Source organism: Ornithorhynchus anatinus, chromosome X5, assembly GCF_004115215.2.
Source record: "Ornithorhynchus anatinus isolate Pmale09 chromosome X5, mOrnAna1.pri.v4, whole genome shotgun sequence".
Lineage (NCBI taxonomy): Eukaryota > Metazoa > Chordata > Mammalia > Monotremata > Ornithorhynchidae > Ornithorhynchus > Ornithorhynchus anatinus.
The window spans coordinates 43,410,638-43,436,730 of record NC_041753.1 but is presented as its reverse complement, the minus strand read 5'-3'; the positions used below and the strand labels follow the sequence as shown (position 1 = coordinate 43,436,730).

Below are 26,093 nucleotides of genomic sequence, written 5' to 3'. Positions count from 1 at the left end.
CCCCTCCTTCGAAGCCCATATCATTCGCCTCTACCACCCCCTCCAGATACTTGTCGCTGTCATCTACCGCCCTCCTGGTCCCACCTCCGACTTCTTCAACCACCTAGACCCCTTTCTCACCTTCCTTCTCTCCTTCTCTCTGCCCACTCTGATCCTCGGAGACTTCAACATCCATACGGATGTACCCGACGACTCCTCTGCCGCCCGCCTGCTATCCCACCTTGACTCTGCCGACCTCCTCCTCCACCATACCGCGCCCACTCACCGACTCGGTCACACCCTCGATCTCGTCATCTCCTACCGCTGCACTATCTCCTCCCTCACCAACTATGAAATCCCTCTCTCTGACCATAACCTTCTCACCTGCGTCATCTCTCACACTCCCTCCCCCTGCAAACCTTCGCTACTGCCCCACAGAGACCTCCGCTCTCTTGATCCCATCCGTCTTTCTAAAAGCATCTCTCCTCACCTTGCCACCCTGTCCTCACTTCCCACTCTCGATGATCAGGTCTCCGCTCTCAACTCCACCCTCTCTACTCATCTCGACTCTCTCGCCCCCCTTTCCCTCCGCCGCTCTCGCTCCACCAACCCACAGCCCTGGATCACCTCCTCCGTCCGCCTCCTACGCTCCTATGCTCGAGCTGCTGAGTGCTACTGGCGAAAGTCCAAGCACCAAGCCGACCTCACACACTTTAAATTTATCCTTTCCTGCCTTAACTCTGCCCTCTCTTCTGCCAGGCAAAACCTCTTCTCCTCCCTCATCGACACCCATGCCCATCACCCCCACCAATTGTTCTGGACCTTTAACTCTCTCCTTAGGCCCCCTGTTCCTCCCCCTCCCCCTCTTTCACCCCCAATGATCTGGCCACCTATTTCCTCACGAAAATCAACACGATCAGGTCTGAGCTCCCCAAAGTCACCCCTCCGCCTCTCCCCTCCCCCCCACCAACCCTCTCCCTTACTTTTCCATCCTTCCCTGCAGTATCCTCAGAGGAGATCTCCTCCCTCCTCGCAAGTGCCACCCCCTCCACATGCGCCTCGGACCCCATTCCCTCTCACCTTATTAAGACCATCCCCCCTGCCCTCCTCCCTTCCTTAACTTCTATTTTTAACCACTCAATCTCCAATGGCTCCTTCCCCTCTGCCTTCAAACGTGCCCACGTCTCCCCCATCCTAAAAAAAACCCGCTCTAGACCCCACTTCCCCCTCCAGTTATCGCCCTATCTCCCTACTACCCTTCCTTTCCAAAATCCTAGAACGAGTCGTCTACAATAGCTGCTTAGAATTCCTTAACTCCCATTCTCTCCTGGACCCCCTCCAATCTAGCTTCCGTCCCCTCCACTCTACCGAGACTGCTTTCTCTAAGGTCACCCATGACCTCCTTCTTGCCAAATCCAATGGCTCCTACTCCGTTCTAATCCTCCTTGACCTCTCTGCTGCCTTTGACACTGTCGACCATCCCCTCCTCCTCCACACCTTATCTCACCTTGGCTTCACGGACTCCGTCCTCTCCTGGTTCTCCTCTTATCTCTCTGGCCGGTCATTCTCGGTCTCCTTCGCTGGCGCCTCCTCCCCCTCCCATCCTTTAACTGTTGGAGTTCCTCAAGGGTCAGTTCTTGGCCCTCTTCTGTTCTCCATTTACACTCACTCTCTTGGTGAACTCATTTGCTCTCACGGCTTTGACTACCATCTCTACGCAGATGACACGCAGATCTACATCTCTGCCCCGTCCTCTCCCCCTCCCTTCAGGCTCGCATCTCCTCCTGCCTCCAGGATGTCTCCACCTGGATGTCGGCCCGCCACCTAAAACTCAACATGAGCAAGACTGAGCTCCTCATCTTCCCTCCCAAACCCGGTCCTCTCCCAGACTTGCCTATCACCGTGGATGGTATGACCATCCTTCCCGTCTCTCAGGCCCGCAATCTCGGTGTCATCCTTGACTCGTCTCTCTCGTTCACCCCACACATCCTATCCGTTACCAAGACCTGCCAGTTTCACCTTTACAATATCGCCAAGATCCGCCCTTTCCTCTCCACCCAAACGGCTACCTAACTGCTACGGGCTCTCGTTATATCCCGGCTAGACTACTGTGTCAGCCTTCTCTCTGACCTCCCTTCCTCCTCTCTCGCCCCGCTCCAGTCTATTCTTCACTCCGCTGCCCAGCACATCTTCCTGCAGAAACGATCTGGGCATGTCACTCCCCTTCTTAAACACTTCCAGTGGTTGCCTATCAACCTCCGCTCCAAACAAAAACTCCTCACTCTAGGCTTCAAGGCTCTCCATCACCTTGCCCCTTCCTACCTCTCCTCCCTTCTCCCTTTCTACTGCCCACCCCGCACGCTCCACTCCTCTGCCGCCCACCTCCTCACCGTCCCTCGGTCTCGCCTATCCTGCCGTCGACCCCTGGGCCACGTCCTCCCGCGGTCCTGGACCGCCCTCCCTCCTCACCTCCGCCAAACTAATTCTCTTCCCCTCTTCAAAACTCTACTTAAAACTCACCTCCTCCAAGAGGCCTTCCCAGACTGAGCTCCCCTTCTCCCTCTACTCCCTCTACCACCCCCCCCTTCACCTCTCCGCAGCTTAACCCTCTTTTCCCCCCATTTCCCTCTGCTCCTCCCCCTCTCCTTTGACATCCCCTCAGCACTGTACTCATCTGCTCAACTGTATATATTTTCATTACCCTATTTATTTTGTTAATGAAATGTACATCGCCTTGGTTCTATTTAGTTGCCATTGTTCTTACGAGATGTTCTTCCCCTTGACTCTATTCATTGCCATTGTTCTTGTCTGTCTGTCTCCCCCGATTAGACTGTAAGCCCGTCAAACGGCAGGGACTGTCTCTATCTGTTGCCGACTTGTTCATTCCAAGCGCTTAGCACAGTGCTCTGCACATAGTAAGCGCTCAATAAATACTATTGAATGAATGAATGAATAGTTCCAGAAGGTGCAGCGATGCAGAGCCTCACAGGGACTCCCGGCAGCCTACAGGTTCCATGACACCTGTGTCTTCTGGGCTGCAGTTGGGTTTAGGTCTGGCTTAGGCAGTCCACATCTAAGTTCCAAAATTTATCATTTTTCTTGGCCACCTCTCATCCCCTGCTGAGTTGAGCAGGGTTCGGTTGGGCTCTGGGCTCCGCAGACAGCTCTTAGCCCAGTGGGAGAAAGACAAACGAAGAAGATTTAAATATTTATTTACCTTCGTGCTCACTCCTGCCGTTCCATATTTAACTTCTTCAGCCTTCTAGGGGCACCGCGCTATATATATACACAGTAGGCCAGATTTAAGCCATTTAAAAATGGGCAGTACCATGGTAAATCTTTGGGAAAATCCTTTGGGGCTTGGATAAGCCAGATCCCAAATTCTGCCAAAACTGTCAGGCTCAGATAGGAGAGGGTTGGACTCTGAAAATTGATCTACGTAGAGCACTTGAACTATATTCCTTTAAGAGCTGCAGATGAGAAGATATTGCGTATTAATCCCCTCTTAAAATCTCTGATTATGCCTGGCCCATTTCTAATTGTACTAGAGAGTAACTCCCCTTGAGTTAGCAATTTCAAACAATTTAGCTCACAGTATGTCTTGACAAGATGAATAAGGTGTTATTGGAAGGGTAGTGGAGTGGAGGCAGATCTGATCCAGAGTGCTTGGCCAGTGTCCTGTACCCAACCTCCTCTGGTACATCCAGGGCCAGATCAAAGTAGGGGCTTTAGGGACTGCAGTCCAGGGGCCTTGGGGTAAGGTGCTTGCGTGCAAGTGTGTGTGTGTCTGTGTGTGTGTGTGTGTGTGTGGCTGTGTGGTTGTGTGTTTTGGGGGGGTGGTGTGTGTGTGTGTTGTGGGGGAGAGGCTCAAAAATATAACCACAATTAAATATGTTAAACTATAAAATTTATGGTTTAGGATATATATATAAAAATATGTATATATGTATACTGTTATACAGTAGGAAGCAGGCTATTTTGAATTAAAACACTATTCTACATATTTTAGTACTGAAATGTAGTCATAGAATGGCTTTTGGTTTCTGTTAATTGAACAGCAAGGTTAATATACCTTCAATATCTGAATTGTTTAAAATTAGGAAAAAAGATTTGTACTCATAGGCCCCCCCAAAATCAAATATTCCCAAGTCCATAGGTGAGTTAATCCAATCTGGGGTTCACTCCATCATTTATATACAACATAGGGATCCCAGCAGTATTTTGGAGATGGAAGGGAGATCTTGGAGAGCTTTGCACCTCTGTGAGTTAATGACAGGTTAATTTATCTCTCTGTAGTGGGGAGGAAGGGAGAGGAAGAATTACACTTAAAATGGAGTGAAAAGGCAAAAAATAGAATTCTTCTTGGGGAGACCATTTTTTCCTTTTTCCTTTATAGCGATTGCAAAGGAAAATTTTCAGTTGCAAAATGCATTTAATATTGAGAAATTATTTTGGACATTCAGAGATGACCTGTAGTCAACTCTCTTCAGGAACAGGATCCAGTTTGTATATCCTTACTATTTCCTTCTCTAAGGCTTTTAGCCATTTCAGTGATTATTCATACCTTCATCAAAGGGGCGGGGATGTGTGTGGAAAAATGAAAAGAAGTGAAGCGTTGCAGTTTGTTCATAGCACTCCTGATGAAAGGTTTGCCATGGGGTGGAGATTAGAACTAAAGACTAAAGTGATGTTTTCGAATTACATTTACTCTTACTCTCCTATCCCATATTAGTCTGGATAATTGAGAGCAGGTTGTATCATTTAACCTATGATCAGTGCAAGCCGGAAGGTATCAAAACATGCCAGCCCCCCAAAATATTGTAAGCCTTCAAAACTCATTACCAGTTTTCCCATACTCACCAGTGTCATTAAGGCAATCAATCAATATAGTATTGATTGAGTACCTGTTGTATGCAGAGCACTGTACTAAGCGCTTTGGAGAGCATGGAATGGCAAAGGACATCAATGATTGATTTATTTGCGAAAGATTTTGTGGGTTTTCACAAAGTTGCTATGCATTTAAAAATAGGAATAGCCTCTGACAACTTGGAGGCAAAACCCATCACCAAATTCTGGAAACAGCACACTTTCCAACAGTGGGATGATAGACAAAGAGGTAGAAAACTGAATCAAGAAGACTAGTTTATCCTCTGGGAGACAGAATGTTGTTCCACCATGGTATTGCGATTCAGACCAACCTGAAGATGGAAAGGTCAGTTGGAATGTCCAGTCTTCTTTATGGTTGTGAGTTCTGGACTTAACACCTCTCTTCCAAGCGCTTAGTACAGTGCTCTGTACACAGTATGCGCTCAATAAATACCATTGATTGATTGATATAGGTGTAGTCTCTTTGTATGTTTCTCCCTTTCCTGCCTTCTTTTCTTTCCAGTCTGCACATACTTGGACCATTGACCTCCACTGTAGAAGAACCCCACTCCCTGGAAGCACCTTTCCCTTCCTCACTCTGGATGTGATAAAAAAAAATTGGGTTATTTTCTAAATATATGTTCTTCGTGTTTGTCATTTTCTTATGTTTTTTTAAAGGCTGATAAAGAATTTATATGGTCTTTGTGGAAACGTCTCCAGGTGGAAAACCCTGATCTTACTCAGGCCATCAGTTGGGCTGTGGAAAGGTGAGCTCCAATATGATTTTATGGTTCACTTTTTGTATTCTGTTTCTTTCTCTGCCCATTTTCATAGTCTGATAAAACTATTAATCTGTTTACAAATGTATTATTCAGCCAGACCATGCAAATAGTCACTCTTCTGCCTGCCTGAGCTGTCGTAATTTCTTTAATAGCCATCCCAGAATTGCCTATTTTCTTGTGTATATACCCTTTAAGGACTTTACTAGCCCAACAGCACTTTACATGCGTATCCTTATATTCTGCCATTTCCCCTACCTAATTTTTTTTAATGTCTGTTGCTGTATCTAGGCTGTAAGGTCCTTGTGGGCAGGGATCATGTCTACCGACTGTATTGTACTGTATTTACCGAAGCACTTGTGCAGTGTTCTGCACACAGTAAGCACTAAATAAAGACCACTGACTGTTTGACTGATCAACAGAGTTGCTGAGAAAGTAATCCAGGAACTGCTTTATGTTAGTAATTGTGCCCTGGAGGCACATTCCCAATCAGATGTGCAGATTAATTATGAACGGCTTTATGGAGTTGGCACAGCACTAAGGACTGTTAATAAGTTTGAAGAGAACAGGGCTCGTCTTCACCCAGGAAATCCCACATACAATTATGAATTTTATTTGGTACACAGAGCTGAATGCTATTACCAGATTCTGCTACCAAGGCTGCATGTTATCTAATAATCACTGAACAGACAAAAATGTTGGCACATCGTCTTCTCTGGTAGAGTTACAGAGTGTACAGACAACAGGCCATCAAACTTGTACTGAACAAAGATCTGCAGAGCTTTAGTCATGTCCAGAGCTGTAGTAATGCAGTATGCCTTAGAAATCTCTAGATTGTAAGTTTCTTGAGGGCAGGTTTAATGTCTGCTAACTCTATTGCACCTAGTATAGTGCTTTGCCCAAAGTAAATACTCAACAAATACTATTGATTGATGGAAATCAATTCCTAACTTTGGAGACCCATCTGAGTTTTTGCACATTTTCTTCAGGTTTACCTATGAAGTGTGTTTTAAACGTTTCAGATGTGTGGTTTTCCTTCTCCCCCATCCATTAACAGTTATTAACGTTTTATTTTTTGCAAAAGAATGTTTATAGCCCTGTTCTATTAGCATTTTTTTCCCAAGAGCTTATTGAATTATCATGACGTATTACTTACAGTACCAACTCACTTCACTGTAAAGTTTACCTTGGCTTAACCATTTCCCTTCCCCTCCTTGGATGTCCATTTTAATTTAGCTTTGGTAATGGCTCATCTATTTAGCATAGACAATATCATCTCTAGGCTATTAGCCCACAGTGCCATTTTGATAAACAGGATGTGACAAATTCCTGGAAAATTAATACTTTGAGTATTAATTACTGAATTTATGTGGGAATAGAAAAAACCCTAATTCAATGTTTTTCATTCAGAAGGGGGAGGAAGACATAAAATAATTTACAAATAGGAGGAAGTGCTCCAAAAGAGTATGTAATCGATATGTACAAAAGTGCAATTAGGGGTGTGTGCGGGGGGCTGTTTTGGATGCAGAAATGCTGAGGTGGTACAAAAGTGCTGAGATGGTATTTCATTCATTCAATAGTATTTATTGAGCGCTTACTATGTGCAGACCACTGTACTAAGCGCTTGGAATGTACAAGTCGGCAACAGATACAGTCCCTGCCCTTTGATGGGCTTACAGTCTAATCGGGGGAGACAGGCAGACAAGAACAGTGGCAATAAATAGAGTCAAGGGGAAAAACATCTCATAAAAACAGTGGCAAATAAATAGAATCAGGGTAATGTACATCTCATTAAACAAAATAAACAAAATAAATAGGGTGATGAAGATATATACAGTTGAGCGGACGAGTCCAGTGCTGAGGGGGTGGGCCGGGGGTGGGGAAGGAGAGGGAAAGGGGAGAGAAGAGAGTTTAGCTGTGGAGAGATGAAGGGGGGGTAGAGGGAGCAGAGGGAAAAAGGGGGGAGCTCAGTTTGGGAAGGCCTCTTGGAGGAGGTGAGCTTTAAGTAGGGATTTGAAGAGGGGAAGAGAATTAGAATTAGATTATTTGAGAGGATGTGCTCTTTGGGAGAAGAAGCATTGATCAGGACCAGCTGTCCAGAGCAGGTAGGTTTTCAGCAGCTCTTTGATAATAGCCAGAGCAGTGGCCTGGGGGATTTGAAGGAAGAGGAAGTTCCAGGCAGGAGAAAAGGTGTCAGAGCCAGGAAAATCAAGAAATAGGCCAGGTGAGAAGGTGATCTTGATAGGTGTGGGGTGTGCAAACTAGGATGTAATGTGAGAAGAGAGTGAATAGAAAAGTTGGAAAGAACTGGTGGAATGCCTTAATGCCAAAATGCCAATGGTCCAGTAGTTTCTATTTGATGCAGAGACAAATGGGTAACTATTGAATATTTTTGAGGAATGAAGAAATGTAGGACAAAGTTTTAGAAAGATGATCTGAATAGTAGAGTGAAGTGTAGATGGGGGAGGGGAGAGGTGGGAGATAGGGAGACCATTGAGGAAGCTGATTTGTTAGTCAAGCTGGGACATGGCAAGGGCCTGGGTCAGAGTGGTGGTCAATTGGAAGGTAGAGCTGGGAAATGTTGTGGAGGAATCACCAACAGGATTTAGCAAGGTGAGAGCCGAAAGAGCCTGGGGAAGAAAGGGTAATACTGAAGTTGGGGGAGGATGGTGTTTTTGTCAACTGAGATAAGAAAGTTAGGTGAAGGAGAGGATTGGGGTGGAAAGATGAGATGTTGAGTTTTCAACATTGAGCTTGAAACATTGGTACCAGCAGGGCATCCACATGGAGATGTGTTGCAAATAGGAGATATGAGATGATAGATAGCAGGGGAGGTTGATGAGCTCCCAGAGTGAGTTAAGTATAAATTGAGAAGAGTGGGAATCCACACAGCTGTGAGTTAAAGGTGTTAGGGGCAGAAGAGGAGCCAGTAAAATAGATGGAGAAAGAGGAGCCCCCAACAGCTGCCACTCAGGAATCTAGTGGCCCTTAAACACCACCCATTCTGTCACCATTTGGTCTGAACTCTGGAAGTTGTTTATTTATTAATATTCATTGACTACTGCATCAACTTTCTTGCTGACCTCCCTATTGCCTGTCCCCACTCCAGGGGTATACTTCACACTGCTGCCTGGGATCATTTTTCTAAAAGAATTGTTCAGTCCATGTTCTCTATTCCTCAGGAACCTCCATTGGTTGCCCACCCACCTCCACATCAAACTTCTTACCATCAGCCTTAAAGCCCTCAATCCTAACCTCTCTCACTTCTCATTTCCTACTACAGCCACTGTAGTACCTCTAGTGCCACTGTGCCCCAGTCTCGTCTATCTCACCGTTGCCCCCTTGCCCATGTCCTCCCTCTGACTTGGAACTTCCTCCCCCTCATGTCCATCAGAGAAGCAGCGTGTCTTAGTGGAAAGAGCACGGGCTTGAGATTCAGAGATGCTGGGTTCTAATCCCAGCTCAGCCACTTGTCAGCTGTGTGACTTTGGGCAAATCACTTAACTTTTCTGTGCCTGTTACCTCATCTATAAAATGGGGATTAAGCCTGTGTGCCCCACGTGGGACAACCTGATCACCTTGTATCTACTTCAGCGCTTAGAACAGTGCTTGGCACATAGCAAGTGTTTAACAGATGCCATTATTATGATTTATTACCACTCTCCCCATCTTGAAAGGCATGTTAAAATCACATCTCCTCCAAGAGGCTTTCCCCATATGAGCCCTCTTTTCCCCTACTCCCTCTCCCTTCTGTGTGACTTATGCACTTGGATCTGTACCCTTTAAGCATGTGATATCATCTCCACCCTCAACCCCATAGTACTTATGTACATATGCATAATTCACTTATTTTTATTATCATTTATTAACATAACATCCCCCTCTAGACTGTAGGCTCGTTATGGGCAGGGATTATCTCTATCTGTTGCTGAATTGTACATTTCAAGCACTTAGTACAGTGCTCTGCACATAGTAAGCACTCAATGAATACTATTGAATGAATGAATGGTTCATGGAGGTTGTCTACCAACTCTGTTGTACGTTCCCAAGCACTAAGTACAGTGAGATGAACACAGTAAGCACACAAGAGATACCATTGATTGAATGATTGATAAGATTATTTTAATGTCATGACTTCAAAATGAAAGTTTATGGGTCTTATCAATTTTAAAATTTAAGTAGCATTCATTTTCACTTTCTGAAATCTTGGTTCTTAGGAACAAAGTTACGAATTATCCATTTCAGGGTTAGATGAAGTTCTAATTTGATTATATGGCATTTACTAGGTTACTATGGAAATGATAGTCTTTTAATATTCAAATATAGTCAAAATTATCTTTGCTGTGCAAATGAGAAATGCACTTGGGAAAAGAAAAGGCCTCCAGGTATTTTTAAACAAGCGGTCATAAAAGTGTACTTCATACTTAGTTTACTTTTCAAGTACTTTAAATGCCCTTGATCTAGGCTATATCTAGTTCACATGCCTTTGAAACATTTTTGATGAGAAAATAAAGACTTAAAAAAACCACTAAAAATTAACAGGTGCTCTTCTATAAGTCTATAGAAGATAAAAAGAACTTCTCTTGAGTGATCAAGTACAGTTAGAGCCTCATTCTAAGATTTATGAAGCTACTTAGATTTTTCTATTTTGTGGTTTGAACTTTCACGCTGCATCAGTGATATTTTTGTAGTTTCTCCACTATTTGTCCAGAAGAGTAAACAAGTTTATCTTGAAGGGCCACTGATGATATGTGTGTGTGTGTGTGTGTGTGCACGCGTGGTGTGAAGGAGATGGGGGAGCAGTCATTCTTCTGAGCAGATGCTTGGGGATTTCCACTGTATTAGGGACTTGTTCCTTGCCCATAGGAGCTTTCATTTTAAAAACAAACATATTTAAATGAGAGGTCAAAATGAAATAAAGTGGATTTATGCAAGTCAGTGCATACAAGGGTGTAAATGAGTTCATAAATACTCAAGTTGGCTGAAGGGATGATATGGCTCAAGGTGGTGGGGATTGATGAAGACTTGTTGGAGGAGGTGTGATTTGAGAAGGACTTTGAGGGGACTGGTCTGCCTGATGTTGGTGGAGGAAGGGTGTTCCAAGCCAGAGGAACAGAGTGAGCAAGGGGATCGAGGCAGGGGAGTTGAGAGGGAGGTACAGGTAGAAGGTTGGCTTAGGAGGAATGAAGACAGTGAGTTTGGAAGTAGCGAGACAAGAATCAAGGTAGGTAAGGTGAAGCCGGTTGGTGAAAAACCTAGAAGCCAATTGTAAGGAATTTTTGTTTGACTCAAAGGGAGCCAGTGGAGGGTTTTGAGAAGAGATATGGGCCGAGTGATGCTTCAGGAAGATGACCTTTGCAGCAGTGTGTAGTTGGGATAGGAGGGCAGTGGATGTTTGAGTGGAGAGGAAGTGATGGATTTGGAGGTGTTATGCAGGAAGGACCGGCTCTTGCCTTCAGAGTCTTTGAAAACCAGGCTTGTGCCTGGTTCTCAAAGAAAATTGTTGATAGGGAGTTGGTTTCAAATAGGTTCACAGTGAGCTGATAGTAATCTCCTGCCAGAATGACTGGTGTGCACAGGCCCCATTTGGCCATGCTTGCAACTGTAATACGATCTGGCTATGCTTCATCATTTAGGGTGAGTGTGTGAGATGGATCAGATGATTCCACACAGGGCTGCAAGACCCAAGGAAAGAAGGACAAGGTGGAGCGAGAGGCTTTGGAGCCATTGTGGTGGCACGAACCCCATGAGGTCACACAGTTGCTGTGCTGTTTCATGGCCAAAAGCCTCCGGCCACCACTATGAGTGGCAGTGCAGCTGGGGCAGCTTCACGGGGTGGGACGTGAGGAGAATAGTTAACAGTAGGATATAGAAGCAGTTCATCTACCAGGAGCTGAAATTCAGCAACAGAAAATGAGGAGGACAGGGGAAATATTTTAATGATCCTGAAAAAGAAAACCTAAGACGTTTCTGCATCTCACCTAAAAACCGGGAGACAGACTTTGGCAGACAGACCTGTATAATAATGATGGTATTTGTTAAGCGCTTATTAGGTGCCAAGGACTGTTCTAAGCGCTGTGGTAGATACAAGGTAATCAGGTTGTCCCCCGTGGGCTCACAGTCTTAATCCCCGTTTTACAGGTGAGGTAACAGAGGCAGAGAAATGAAGTGGTTTGCCCAAGGTCACACAGCAGACAAGTGGCGGAGCTGGGATTAGAATCCACGTCCTCTGACTCCCAAACCCGTGCTCTTTCCACTAAGGAAATCAGAAAAGCTCTCAATTTTGATGTTGTTAGACATATTAAAGGATTTGATTGCCTGCAAATGATGTGAATTGCTCTAGTACTTAGGTGATACAGAGGTGCTGATATAGAGTTGGGGGGCACGGGGGCATGAGAAGGAGTGGGGAGAGGTGAGGTTAATCAGGCCACCTGGAAGAGATGTGATTTCCAGAGAGCCTTGAAGATCAAGAGAGCAGGGGTCTGCAGGATGTGAAAGGGGAGGGAGTTCCAGGTAGGAGGGAGGGGGCGAGCAAAAGGGAGATGGCAGCCGAGACGAGAATGAGGTATGGTGAATCTTAACTTATAACGTCTAAGTCTATAGGCAAACATACTCCATGATAAAAAGAACCCAACCCAATTGTATGGTGGGATATGACTGTGTGCATATGCGCTGAGAGTGGATGAAAGTGCTTAAGTGCTGTACTCCATTCAAAAGGCACTCTTTAAATTTTCATTTTTAAAATGAATGTTCAGCTGCCTGCCAGAAATTTGTAATTCATCAGGCTTTTATATTGCATTTATTGGGTTTTGGGGATTTAAAACTCCTGGCACAATGACATGCCTTGTCTCATGGGAAACTGCATTGTGAGCAACCACCTAAATGCCCTGTCTTATTTTGGGTATTTTGGACATAGGGAAGGTGGGTGGCTGCTCTCTTTTAGAAGTCAGATAACTCTCAGGATAAAACTCTCTTTTATCAGCAGATATAGCAAACAAAATAGAAATGATGGTGGTAGACAGTAGGAACCATTCAGAACATATGGTAATGAGTAATTTTGGTTTCCTCGATTCAGGGGATTTGTTTACACTTCGCCTCAGAGGCCTGCAATCTGTTGTTGATTAATATTTATCGATTGCCACACTGTGTATTGTACACCATACTATGCACTGACTCCATCTAGAAACTTACATCCTAATAGGTATGAGAAGATAGGCTTCATATTAATGACAAATAGTGCCGGATATTTTGGTGTTTCCTGGGAGAGGGCTTTTTCGACATGGATTTAATGTAAAGATTGCAACTGTACTCTCAGATGCATCTCTATGACTTCCAAATAATTTTCCTTTGTAATATTTTGCTCAGACCTGATGATAGCAACCGAAAGCATCAGTTGGACAGATAATGGTAGTTTCTCTAATGAATATAAATCAAATAAAATATTCTGCTGTCGGTGCCATGTACTGTCTCTATACTTCCAAATATATGATTGTAATATGCAGTTATACAAATCTGTGCATATTTTGGTCCTGAAGACCTCAGATGTTTTCTCTCCAGTGATACTTTTTCTTGTGGGACATTAATGTGGGAGCCTGAAGTTAAAGAAAGTAAAAAAAAAAAATTAACTGGTTACCTACTGGGTGAAAATATTCCAAGCATCATCATTTTTTTCCCCTCCAAAGTGCTGTTGATGCTATTAGGATTTTGTAAGTTTTGTTTTACGCATGGTCAAAGGGCTAGAACAAGAATATAGATTATCTTGGTCTGCTTGCTCAGAGATTGACATTTTTCTTCAGTTGACTTTTTTATATCCTCTTGTTCCTCTACTCTTGTCTCACAAAAATGTTTTGCATGAAAGTCAGACAATTTCATTATTTAATACTTCATCTTAGCAGATAGTTGCAAATGCTACTTATTTGTTTATATTCCTTTATTGTTCAACTGATTAACATCTGTCTCCACCTCTAGACTGTAAGCTCATCGAGGGCTGGGAACGTTTTTAACAACTCTATTATACTATACTCTACCAAGCACTTAGTACAGTGCTCCACACATTGTACGTTCTCAGTTCCATTGAGTGATTGGTCGCACACCGTAGACATTAGGTAAGCACTGTGAAATATATTCTAGATCTAATCAAACACGAGAAGGAAATTTTCCAGCTAATTATCTGCTTGCCATCAATTTCACGCCAAGTAATACTCAATATTAAAAATTTTAGTAGTGACGATCCGAATGTTCGAAGATTGGTCATCAAGTGAATAATAGTCATTTAAGAAAAATTGAAAGGAAACTAAGGAAGGACGATGCCCATCAACCTCCGCATCAAACAGAAACTTCTTACCATAGGTTTTAAAGCACTCAATCATCTTGCCCCCTCCTACCTTACGTCACTGATCTCCTACTACCTCTCAGCCTGCACACTTTGCCCTGATCTCGTCTATCTCACCGTCGATCCCTTTCCCATATCCTCTCCCTAGTCTGGAACTCCTTCCCCATTCATATATGCCAGACCAACGCTCTCCCGACCTTCAAAGCCTTATCAAGTCACATCTCCAAGAGACCTCTCCAAATTAATCTGTCCTTTCCCCAACTTCCTCGCCCTTCTGCCTCACCTATGCAGTTGAATCTATACCCTTTGGGTACTTGGTATTCACCCCACCTTCAGCTCCACAGCACTTATGTCCATGGCCGTAATTTGTTTATTCATACTGATATCTGTCTTCTCTGCTAGATTACTGTTTTCTAGTTTCCCAAGCACTTAATATGGTGCTCTGCACAAATTACACACTCAAGAGATACCACTGACTGATGGGATACTTCATTTATAATGATTCAGTTTGAAATATGATCAATCATATTTCAACTGTAAAAAAAAACACTAGCAGTAGTAGTAACAGTACTTCTTAAGCAGTAACTTTGTGCCAAGCACTGTACTAAGTGTTGGAAGAGAATACACAGGAGGGAATTGATTGATTTGAATTAGTGGTATTTATTGAGGACATACTGTGTGCAGAGCACTACACTAAGTGCTTGGGAGAGTACAGGATAATAGAGTTGGGAGACATGATTGCTGCCCTCAAGGAGTTCACAATTAGCATGGGTGATTTATTTCTGAGTTTGTGGTTTTAATGTTGATTTCCATGTCCATGCTGTTCCATTGTATCTTTGATCAAAATCTTACTTGCTAGCAGACCGGTCTAAACAGAGTTTTGCAGTTTTTCAGAAGTTATGCATAGCTATTCTCTGAACCCTGGTCTGATTTTGAAAATGAAGTGACTACATCCTCCCCCGCCCCTGACACACACACCCGCCAAATCTTTGCCCTTCAAAACAACCATGAACAATTAAATTTATACATTATGGAAACATTTTTCAATGTATTTTTTATTCTTGGATTTTTGTCCCTAGTTGCTCATTTTCTCTTGTTTGTCTCATTTTCTATATTGTCAATTCATTTAATAATGACTTGTATTTAAGTGCTTATTATGTGCCAGGTACTGTACTAAGCGCTTGAGGGCCATCTAGCTTTACTGTAGTCTCCTAGAATAAGACCAGCTAAATTATTTTGCAAAGCATTTAAAAAATTGGCAACCCCACCCTTTAACCTTGGCAATGCTTTACGGAATAGTTCTTCTGCCAGATGTCATGTCTGTGGTAGGTCCCAGTCTCATAGCCATATGGAAGATCTACTTTCCATTTGTCATGGACCTCGATTCCATGTTGGTACCATAATCTGGCAGTCTGCAGGAGCGGCTGGATTCCTGCTCTAAATCAAGATTTCATATTCTGTTGACATCATCATTCTAGTATTTGTTAAGCACTTACTATGTGCCGAGCCCTGGGGTAGATACAAGATATCGGACACAGTCCCTGTCCCACATGGGGCTTGAAGTCTGAGCAGTGTATGAGATATGTGTGCCCAAAGACACAGTGTTATGTGTGTTTTCTACTGTGCCCAGCACAATGTGTGTGCTCAACGAGCCCAATTCTTTTGGCATAGAGGATGGATGGTCTTGAAGGTATGAAAGGGTATCTTTATCCATTCTTTGGCCAAGGCAAAAGCTTCCTGGTGCATGGAATTTGGTGCCCTTATGTAATTGCCCACTTGCCTGGATGTGTTGGGTCAGCTCAGTGTGGAAAATGGTAGGGCATGATGGAGCCCAGGGATGTGTAGCTGTGATAATTCTACTGTCTAGTAGCAGTGCTGCTGTGTGGCTCTGTGGAGGGGAAAAGCTCTTCTTTTTGAGAAGCAGCATGGCCTAGTGGAAAGAGCATGGGCTTGGGAGTCAGAGGACCTGGGTTCTAATCCTGGCTCTGCCACCTGGCTGCTTTGTGACCTTGGGCAAGTCACTTGACTTCTCTGGGTCTCAGTTCCCTCATCTGCAAACTGGGAATTCAATCCCTGTTCTCCCTAGTAATGTGAACCCTTTGCGGGACCTGATGATCTTATATCTCTCCCAATGCTTAGTAGAGTGTTTGGCACATAGGAAGTGCTTAACAAATACCATTATTATTATTCTTAACAACCTTCCAGGCGGCCAGGATGTGAACCTGATCAAAGGAGAAAATAGCACAAAATGGGGTAAGTCAGGCCGTTTTTCCTTTGCTCCCAGGAGGATGTTTAGTTAGTGCTATTCGTTTTCACTGGCAAACCTTGAGGGAGAACAGAGTTCAGTAAGTATTTGACAGCAGTGATTAAGAACTTTAAATTGCCCATGTTGTTATGTGCATCTAGGAGAGATAACTAGGTAACCTTTTCATGCATCATTGTTTTTAAAGAATTGTCTAGGTGTATTCAATGGCTGTTTTTCTCTGGCTCACATGTAAAGGACGACAACCTGGATAGTGTAAAAAAAATACATAGGAGGAATAACCTTTCCATTTAAGGTCAAATAATTGCGATTGTCTCGAGTTGATGAAAGTTTAATATCTGGTTTCATTAAAAATTCTCAGAGCCCTAAACATAAGTCAACATTCCATGGAGAAGAAAGTATTATGCAGCTTGCATGTGTGCATATCTGCATACCGGAGCACAAAATATTGACATGATAATTGTAGTCAAGCTTGAGTGAACAAGGGCCTATGGGAATTCAGCTGGTATTGTACCAACTGGATGGCTGCTCAGGACACAGTTTGAAATGCAAGGTGCAAGTTAGCACTTTATTCAGCACAGGCAGGCATCATTTAAAAATCCTTGGGGGCAACCCTGGTGATGTGCAGATGTTAAAACAGTCTGTTCTGAAGTGCTGATATTTTTTGAACGCAATCAGAGACTTGTGTTGCTTAAATGAAAAATATTTCCAAAATGATTAAAAACAAATATGCTATCTAATTTTTCCCAACTTCTTTGCATTTTTTTCATATGTTGAGTGTAGTATAGTCTCCCTTTATATATAGTTACAGTGAAAGTACTATAGAAAAATCACTAATTGAATGAAGACAATATATAACTGTAAAAAGAAAAAAAAATCAGTTGAAAATATTTTTCAACACCATGCAGTTAAAGAAATATGATAGACTGTTTAACAGATATCAGTTTTATAAAGAAACTATTTTGTGATTTCTGGACTGTGGAAAAACTAGGGAAAATCAAATGGCCATTTCCCTCCTTTTTTAGAGTTTCAGGGATATTCAGTTAGTTTACTGAGGTAGATGATTCAGGGCTGATTAACACCCTGTCCAAGAGTCCTATATAACTTTATTGGAGAAATAATCTAGTCTTCTTTTTGAAGGTTTCAACTGCTTTTTCCGTCTAAATTACTAAAAATTTAGTTCACTGTTCATTAAAACCAAAACAAAATGTGGACTATGTATCAGTTACAAATTCTGGGATGGCTATTAAATGTCAGATTTTAAATGATATTCTACAAGCAAGACAAAACAGGCATACTTGGAGAGACTTGAATATTAATTTTTAAAATTTCTTTTGGGTTATCTATATAATTTAGGTTATATTACCACAGTGAAGTGACCCTTGGGAAAATGAGAATTTTATTTTAGCCAGAGTATAGATAAGATTTCAAAGTGTTCAGGTAGACTTTTTTTAACTGGTATTTGTTAAGTTAAGCGCTTACTATGTGTCAAGCACTGTTTTAAGAGCTGGGGTAGATACGAGGTAATCAGGATGGTTACAGTCCCTGTCCAGACATGGGACTCATTGAATTGCATCCTCATTTTTACAGTTGAGGAAACTGAGGCACAGAGAAGTTAAGGAATTTACCCAAGGTCACAAAGCAGGCAGGTGGCAGAGGTGGGATTAATACCCAGGTCCTCTGACTCCTAGGCCTGTGCTCTTTTCACTAGGCCACGCTGCTTCTTAATACATGTAAAAATTGTTATTTTTCCAATGTTGTTTTCATTACTGTATAGAATGGATGCCGGTCAAGTTGCTGTTAATGTCATTCATTTTGTGCATGTGCAGAATAGTAAAACAGTGAGAAAATCATAAGTGAAATATAGGGTCAATAGTGTCGCAGTATCATCTCCCCCACTTTCATTTTGGTAACCTTGTTTTAGAATTTTAATATCCACAGGAAATTTGGTGTTGGTTGAGGAAATACTAGTTTTACTTTTAATTGAAAACTAGCAATAACTTACTCAAAAAGTTGAACTGAATATATCTTTTTCTTTTAAGGAAGATCTTTTGAATGAAGCTAAGCAATATTTCTCTTCATATATTTTCTCTTTTTGTGAATGCTCTGCTATTTCTTTGCTATTAAAAAAAATTACCAGCTCCACTGAACTTTACTTTTTGATAATCTTTCTATTTTCTAATGCAGGCTAGGTATCATCACCTCATTCATAGTTAAATTTTTCCTTATAGTCTCTAATATTTCATTTTTGACAACTCATTTAAAATGGGCCCAAACCCAGGAAATATGATCCTGTCATGTTGTATAATATATAGCATGGTCCATAACACAATAAGAATTTGTCAATGATTTAGAATAATTTTTCAGTTTTTTGGCTTTTGGAAGATGGCAAAAATTCAGTGTGGTAAACCTTGTGGCTAAATACAGCATCGTTAAATGTTTAAAATGGCGAGTACCTTTGGGAAAAGTGATTGGAGCTGAAAACTTGTACAAATTGACAGCCTCTCTTCACTCCATTTTTCATCCTAAAGAAGTCTGCAAATATTCTTAGCTCACATCATTATTGCACATCAGTGGTTCTAATTAGCTAAACAGGAGTTTGTCTCAGTCATTGATCATCATCAACTTCTTGACAGTGCCTGATTTTTTTTTTTTGATGTACTTTTTATGTCTCGTAAATGCATAGAAGATGTGTTAATTGAATTGACCAAAGCGTTTTTTGTGTGCCCTTTTAAACTTGAGTAACCATTTTTACTTCAGGCTTGTCCATCCCAACCCTTAAGGCATTTGACGAGACAGGAATAACTGTAGTCTTGTAGTATACTGTAGGGCTAATATCTCTTGGGAGCATTGCTGTAATGAAGATTTTTGGAAATCAACACATGCCAGCAGGAGGAGCTACTGCTTTTATCCATGTAGATTTTGATTTGTTATGCAACTTTGATTTTAATTGTATTCTTATGCAGAAATAAAGTCTGATAATTTTAAAATTTAGTGAGTTAACTAATTAAGGCAAATTTTTTGATCACATTCCAAAATAATCTGATTTAAGACACAAGGTTTTGCATAAATGTACTCTTTGGCTGTTTGACTAATTTGCTACATTTAACTTGAGTTTTTTCATTTAACCATTTGTCTAGGACCCAACATTGTTTGGTGAAGTACATTAAGGACAGCTTTGTCTAGTCCACCCCTGTCTCTCCAACAGCATTTGCACACAGCTGCCAGAGTGTTCCATTTTGATTCCTTCCCTACAAGGCATGCAGAAGGTTAACACAGCATTATCTTGTCTACTTGATTTGGTCAGAGGTTTCACTCAGGAGCAGTGTTATTCACCTTCTCAAAGCATTAAAGGAGGTGTTTCTGGGACTCTCCAGGAAAATGATTCTGTTCACAGTTGATTTAATTTGGAAAGAACCATCAATCAATGGTATATATTGAGCATTTACTGTGTACAGAGCACTGTACTAAGTGCTTTTTTTTTGAAAACCATAGTAGCTGGACACTCCTCAAGAGTTGTCAAATGGTTCAGTAATGTGTCAGTAGTCTTGTCGATCAGTTAGTAGTGTTTGAACCTACATCATGAAGAGCACTATACTAAATTCTTCGGAGAGCACAGTAGACATAGGAGAGACGATCCTTGCCAGTGTGGAGATGCACAGTGCCAGAAACAGTGAGCGAGAGCTATATCTTGAGGACAAAGCCCAATATAATAAATAAATCAGTGCCCCTTAGCCCCAGATCCCCACATCTCAGGATGGCTCCAGGGTACCCACAACTCTAAGGTGCTTGCTCCATGTCTGATCGAGTCTTGAAAGAGGCCTTCCCTGATTAAGCCCTCTTTTCCTCCATTGGTCAATCAATCATATTTAAGTGCTTATTGTGTACAGAGCACTGAACTAAGCACTTTGGAGAGTACAATACAACAGAGCTGATAGACATGTTGCCTGCCCACAATGAGCTTGCACCAGCTCGCTCTCCCTTCTGCGTCATCTGTGCACTTGGATCTGTGGACTTCGGGCATTTGATATTCACCCCACCCCCAACCCCACAGCACATATATACCTATCTTTCAATTATGTATTATAAGTTATTTTTTATATTTCTGTCTGCCTCTCTAGACTGTAAGCTCATGATGGACAGGGAACATGCCTGCTAATTCTGCTGTACTGTACCCTCCCAAGTGCTTAGTACAGTGCTCTGCACATAGTAAGCATTCAGTGAATACCACTGATTGACTGACCGATTGATTGAAAGTCCAGAGGATTTAGGGCAGAGAGGGACTCTACAATGTAGAGTCAGGTACATCCCTGGTATACAGATCAAGCTGGTACTTCCCTGAGCTCTGAGCTCATTAGAATCTCCATTCGGTCCTGGAATTCCACCCAGTTATCCTAAAATGTGAGGGTCACATTCTTGCAAAACCCTGAAATATGAAAGACATGTACTGTCATTCTTACGGTGTCTGTTGCCATGCACGTGAGCCATTTCTTTTGACATGTCAGGGCCCTGTAACCAAGCCGGCATTGTCAGACAAGCATTTCCTAATTCTATAACAGTGTTATAGCCAAAACTTGTAATGAAAACATGTTGTAGCACAACTGGGTGTAGAAACTTTCTTGAATCAGAAGTGGAATTCTTGGAGCGGCTGCGGTTACCAGGCAACGTCCCTCCAGACCGCGTGTGCAGGAAAGCTCTCCGGAAGTGGTGTTGGGTCCTTTCCAGTTCACTCCAACATGGGCTGATTGGGACAACCACAGGCCTGAGGCTTACTCTGAGTGGGGCTGGACTGCACATTTGGGGGTTTTGATGGGTTTTTACTCTAGGGTAAATGCCAAAATGTCACTTCACAATGTGGATTGATGTATTTAAATGCCATCTTGGAATAATCAACAGTACAGGCATGCCTGGGTTGCGGACATCCATAACATGTGCAAGCTGGAGCTGATCATGTACTAATTTTTGACTTACTCCGGGATTCATAAGCCCTATCCCTGCCAGGTCCAATCACTGCAGGGAAGTCAGTTCCAACTAGTAAAACGCACGGTGCTTCCCTCTTCAGCAACGCAGGCCGCCTCTGAAAGTAAGTGCGGCTAGAGTGAGCACGTTTCCCCCAGCTCTGGGCCAGCCACTGTCTTTAGCACCAGTTCTCCTGCTGGGCTTGGGTCCTGTGTGGCACTGCCCCTCAGCCCTCCCAGCCAGAGGAATGGTGAGACCAGGGCAGGATGAGGATAGTGGCTGTTGCTGTGGGCACAATGACCAGTGCTGTTGTGCTGCCCCTCCCCTTTCTGGGCTTGGGCAAGGGGAAGGGTGTCTGAACTGCCAAGCTCTCGTCTGTTGAACCACTACAGCATAGTCTTGCATTTAGTTCTCAGAAGCTTCCTCTTGGGCAGGGAAGAGGCAATGGAGATCTTCACCTGTTCCTAACGTAAATTAGTCCAGGCTTGCAAAGGAGAGCCACCCCGATCATGTGTTCATCACTCAGTAGTCCTGAACCCCGTTTCTATAGAACCAGGAAGGAGCTGGAGAAGAGATTGGGTGCTGGCCATGGGGATCCTGGAGCGAATGGGGTTATTTGCTGGGTCCTCAGAATTCACTCTGTAAGAAGGAGCTGGTGGGAGGGGTAAGGTCAGCTAATCTTTTCTGCCTTCATCTGGGATCTGGATTTTGGAACTCTGACCTTTAGTCTGGATTTGTGGAGGGGACAGGAATGGCCCTCAATGCAAAGAATGGTGGTTAGCTCCAGATATCTAAAGGGAGTTTAGGATTAGTAGTCTCTTGGGCTTCTACAATAGACCTCGAACCCAGAGGACCTAGAGGGGTTAGGACATGTCTCCAGGGACCTGAGACAAGTAGGGTAAAAGTCTAGGGGGCCCAAAGTGAGTAATTAACTGAGACATTAGTAGGGGAAGACTTGTACAGAGTCTAGAATAGTATGGATACTGTTGCTTCATGAGGGAAATCATTGTCGCATGAACCTTTTTCATTCAATTGTATTTATTGAGCACTTACTGTGTGTTTGTCTCCCAGTACACCCAAATCTGTCTCCCTATCTTTTATATCTCTCTTCATCAATCTCATGATTCCTTCTAACCCCCTTCTCTTCCCCCCACAGCCCCCTACCCCCGGACATCTCTACTTGGATATAGGACATGGGCAAGGGATCCAGTGGCAAGACAGGCAAAATTGAGGTACAGTGAGTAGGTTGGTAAAGTGAAGTATGAGGGATGGGTTGTAGTAGGGGATCAGCGAGTTAAAGTAGGCGTGGGGAAGCTGATTGAGTGCCTTAAAGGTGATGATAAGGAGCTTCTTCTGTTTGATGTGAAGATCGGTGGGCAACCATTGGAGTTTTGGGGGACTGGGGAGACATGAACTGAGTGATTTTTGGAAAAAAGGTCCTGGCAACAAAAGTATGGACAGGAGAGGGGAGAGAAGCCGCTGATGTGTGATCTAATAAGTGCTTAGATCAGCATGGTAGAAGTTTGAATGGAGAAGAGGCAGATTCTAGAGATGTTGTGAAAGTAGAGCCCACAGGATTTCCTGACAGACATAATATCTGGCTTGGGTGAGAGAGATGAGTTGAGAATAATGACAAGTTTATGGGCTCGTGAGACAGGGAAGATGGTGGGGTTGTCTACAGTGATGGGAAAGTTGGGGGAAGGAGAGTGGGTGGGAAGATGAAGAACCCTCTTTTGGATGTGTTGAATTTGAGGTGTTCATAGGACAACCAAGTAGAAATACCCTGGAGTCAGGAGGAAATGTGAGATGGAGGAGAGAGGTTGGGGCTGGTAATCATCTGTATAGATTTGAATGAATTCTCCAAGGGAGTACAGGTAGATTGAGAATAGAAGGGGACCCAGAACTGAGTCTTGAGGGACTCCCACAGGGGGTGGGAGGCAGAGGAGGAGACAGAAAAAGAGACTGTGGAGAATGGGCCAGAGAGATAGGAGGAGAACCAGGAGAAGTACATTGTCAAGGTTGGAAAACGTTTCCAAGAGAAGGGGGTGGTCTTCAGCATCGAAAGCAGACGAGAGATCAAGGAAGATTAAGATGGAGTAGAGGCCATTAGATTTGTCATGAAGGTTATTGATGATCTTAAGTCAGTTTCTGTGGAATAGAGGGGGCATAGAGGGGGTCAAGGAGAGAATTAGAGGAGAGGAAGTTGAGGCAGCAGATGTAAATAAGTGGCTCAAGGAGTTTGGAAAGGAGTGGTAGGTGGAAGATAGAGTGATAATTGCAGGATGTTGTAAAGTTGGGAGGATTTTTTTTTTAGGTTGGGCATGGGCATTTTTATAAGCAGTGGAGAAGGAGCCATTGAGGAGTAAGTGGTTGAAGATGGCAGTGTTCTACTAAGGTGTGAAGGGATGGCGTCAGAGGTGCAGGTGAAGGGATAGGTTTTTAAGGGGAGGTGGGAGATCTCTTGAGATACGGCTGGGAACAATGGCCAGAGGAGGATGGAGCTGGAGAGGAGAACAGAGATTTTAGGGAGATTGTGGTTCATGGTTCAGTTTTATTGATGAAATAGGTGGCATGGTCATCAGGGGCAATAGTTGGGAATAGAGAGTGGTACAGGGGGTTTGAGGAGGAAGTTAAAAGTCTCAAAGAGCTGGCACAGGCAGTAGGCATGGGAGTTGATAAGGGTGAAATAGTGTTGCTGGGTGGAGGAAAGGGACAATTATAACAGGTGAGGATGTTTGAGATGGACGAGGTTGGCCTGATGTCTGGATTTCCACCAGCAGCATTCCATAGCTCATCTGCGAGAGTGGAGGAAGCCTACTGTAGAGGTGATCCAGGGCTGCAGATTGGTGGTAAAATATAGGCTGAGGGACAGAGGAGCGAGGGACTTGTTTAGTGGAGAGGGTAGTGCCAAAGGTATTGACAGTAGCTGTTGCCACTCTCTAGGATTGCCAAGGTTCTGTCAGTCAATCAGTCAACAGATTGGTAGGCTTTCCGGAGGCCCCAGAGGTCACTGGACATCAAGCTCCTATTTACCATTAGGCCCAGCGAAGGAATAGCTGTGACATTTACTCCAACAGTCCTTCCAGTATTCAGGATCGGTTCCACCATGGGTTGGCACACTTGGGCGTTACAAAACATCAGTGACACCAGATCCTTCAAAAAGATATGATAAACAAGTGGTTTTTAATGGCTACCGATCAATCAGCTCTGTACTCGGAATCACTAGGTCACCTGATCTTCTGAGCTTGGGGTGTCACCAGGGAAGAGGTAGGCGGGACTTTCTGTGAAACTCGGGTGGAAGGAACCCAAGCCGACGGCAGGCATGCGGACTGTCCACTGGGGATACATACATGTGCAGTTTCCTCCATAACTGAAGCGTGTGTGGGTTAATTAATGAGAAGCAGCATGGCTCAGTGGAAAGAGCACGGGCTTTGGAGTCAGAGGTCATGGGTTCAAATCCCGGCTCGGCCACTTGTCAGCTGTGTGACTTTGGGCAAGTCACTTAACTTCTCGGTGCCTCAGTTACCTCATCTGTAAAATGGGGATTAAGACTGTGAGCCCCACGTGGGACAACCTGATTCCCCTGTGTCTACCCCAGTGCTTAGAACAGTGCTCGGCACATAGTAAGCGCTTAACAAATACCAACATTATTATTATTATTATTAATAATGTGGAGCTCACCCATGCTGCGGGGGCAGGGGATACCTTGGTCTGGGCTGTTGCAGCTGGGGCTATCCCAGCTGGACATGGAGAATCACTGCCACCACTGTGGAGGCATCTGGCAGGTGTGCCTCTAGCAGGTGACAGATTGTTTGATACGAATTACAGGAGGAGGCAGCACAATGTTGGGTCGTAGTTTAAACCCTTCTACTAAGAATAGGGTAGGATTGATAGGACACCCAGACAAATTCATAAGCCAATACAACATATTTTTTGCAAATTGCACCCACGACACAGACCCGCGGGATCCAGTCTGCTCGGCAACATGTCAGAGTGGTACTCTCCTCGCCGTCTCTCTCCTGCTGCCTTCATTCTCAGAGGGGGAGTCATCTTTGAGTGGGTGTCTCTTTTTTTTTTCTGCCTGTCATTTGTCTCTTCTGCTTCATCGTGACCCATTGTGGCTCCGTCTTTGACGTTGTCTCTCTGCCCTTCAGTGGTCTCCACCTTTCTGTCTCTCTTTGTCTGCCTCTTTTCCATCTTCTCCCATTGCCCTATTCTTAGATTTTCCCCACCCCTTTCCCCATTGAAACCCTCATTATTAAAACTATTTTGGAAAGAAAATAATGTGGTTCTCTCCTGAAATTTCCTTTCCTTTTGTTCTAATGAACGGTAGTATGTTAGATTGCTGTTCAAAAAATTTATGAGTATTTTGCACCTTTTAGAAGCGCAGCTCATGAATGAATATATAGTGCATATGTAGTCCTTCCCGTAAATGAGTTGGCATGTCTGTTCTATACCCTTTCTGACCGTAAAAGTAGCATATGTTTTTCTGTGGAAAACTCACTTTACTCACATAAATACCCACACCTCATTTCCTATAAAATGGCCCCAGGTGAGTGAACATGGGGTAACCCACCCAGAATAATGGCAGGAGAACAATGGCCTAAGCTTAGTACACAGGTGGACCCCTGGAAGTAATGCAGATGCTAAAAATTGGGAGACCAGGCAGTTGTTGCTCCCGGAATGTGAAGACAGATCTACACAAGGTGAGATTTGACTAGTACATGCAAGTGAGGCCACTCAGACTTACGTATGGTCGAAATTCCCTTCCATATCTGGTGCACAGAAAAATTGCCCGTCACTGCTTTTTTGCTACCTACAGTGCCTGGCATGATTTTGATTTTTCTCCTTCTGCGTCATGATGATCTTGAAACAGCAATATTGGGATTTAGTGATGGCCTGCTAGATACAGTCA

General features: G+C 43.5%; 1 protein-coding gene across 1 annotated transcript in view; it reads left to right on the top strand.

The window, feature by feature from the left end:
• The window catches only part of CNTLN (centlein), a 215,630-nt gene that overhangs the window by 11,147 nt on the left and 178,390 nt on the right, over window positions 1-26,093 (top strand). The window contains exon 3 of the mRNA XM_039910751.1: window positions 5,524-5,612. Coding sequence (XP_039766685.1) covers window positions 5,524-5,612 — 89 coding nt within the window. The remainder of the gene's footprint in view (window positions 1-5,523; window positions 5,613-26,093) is intronic.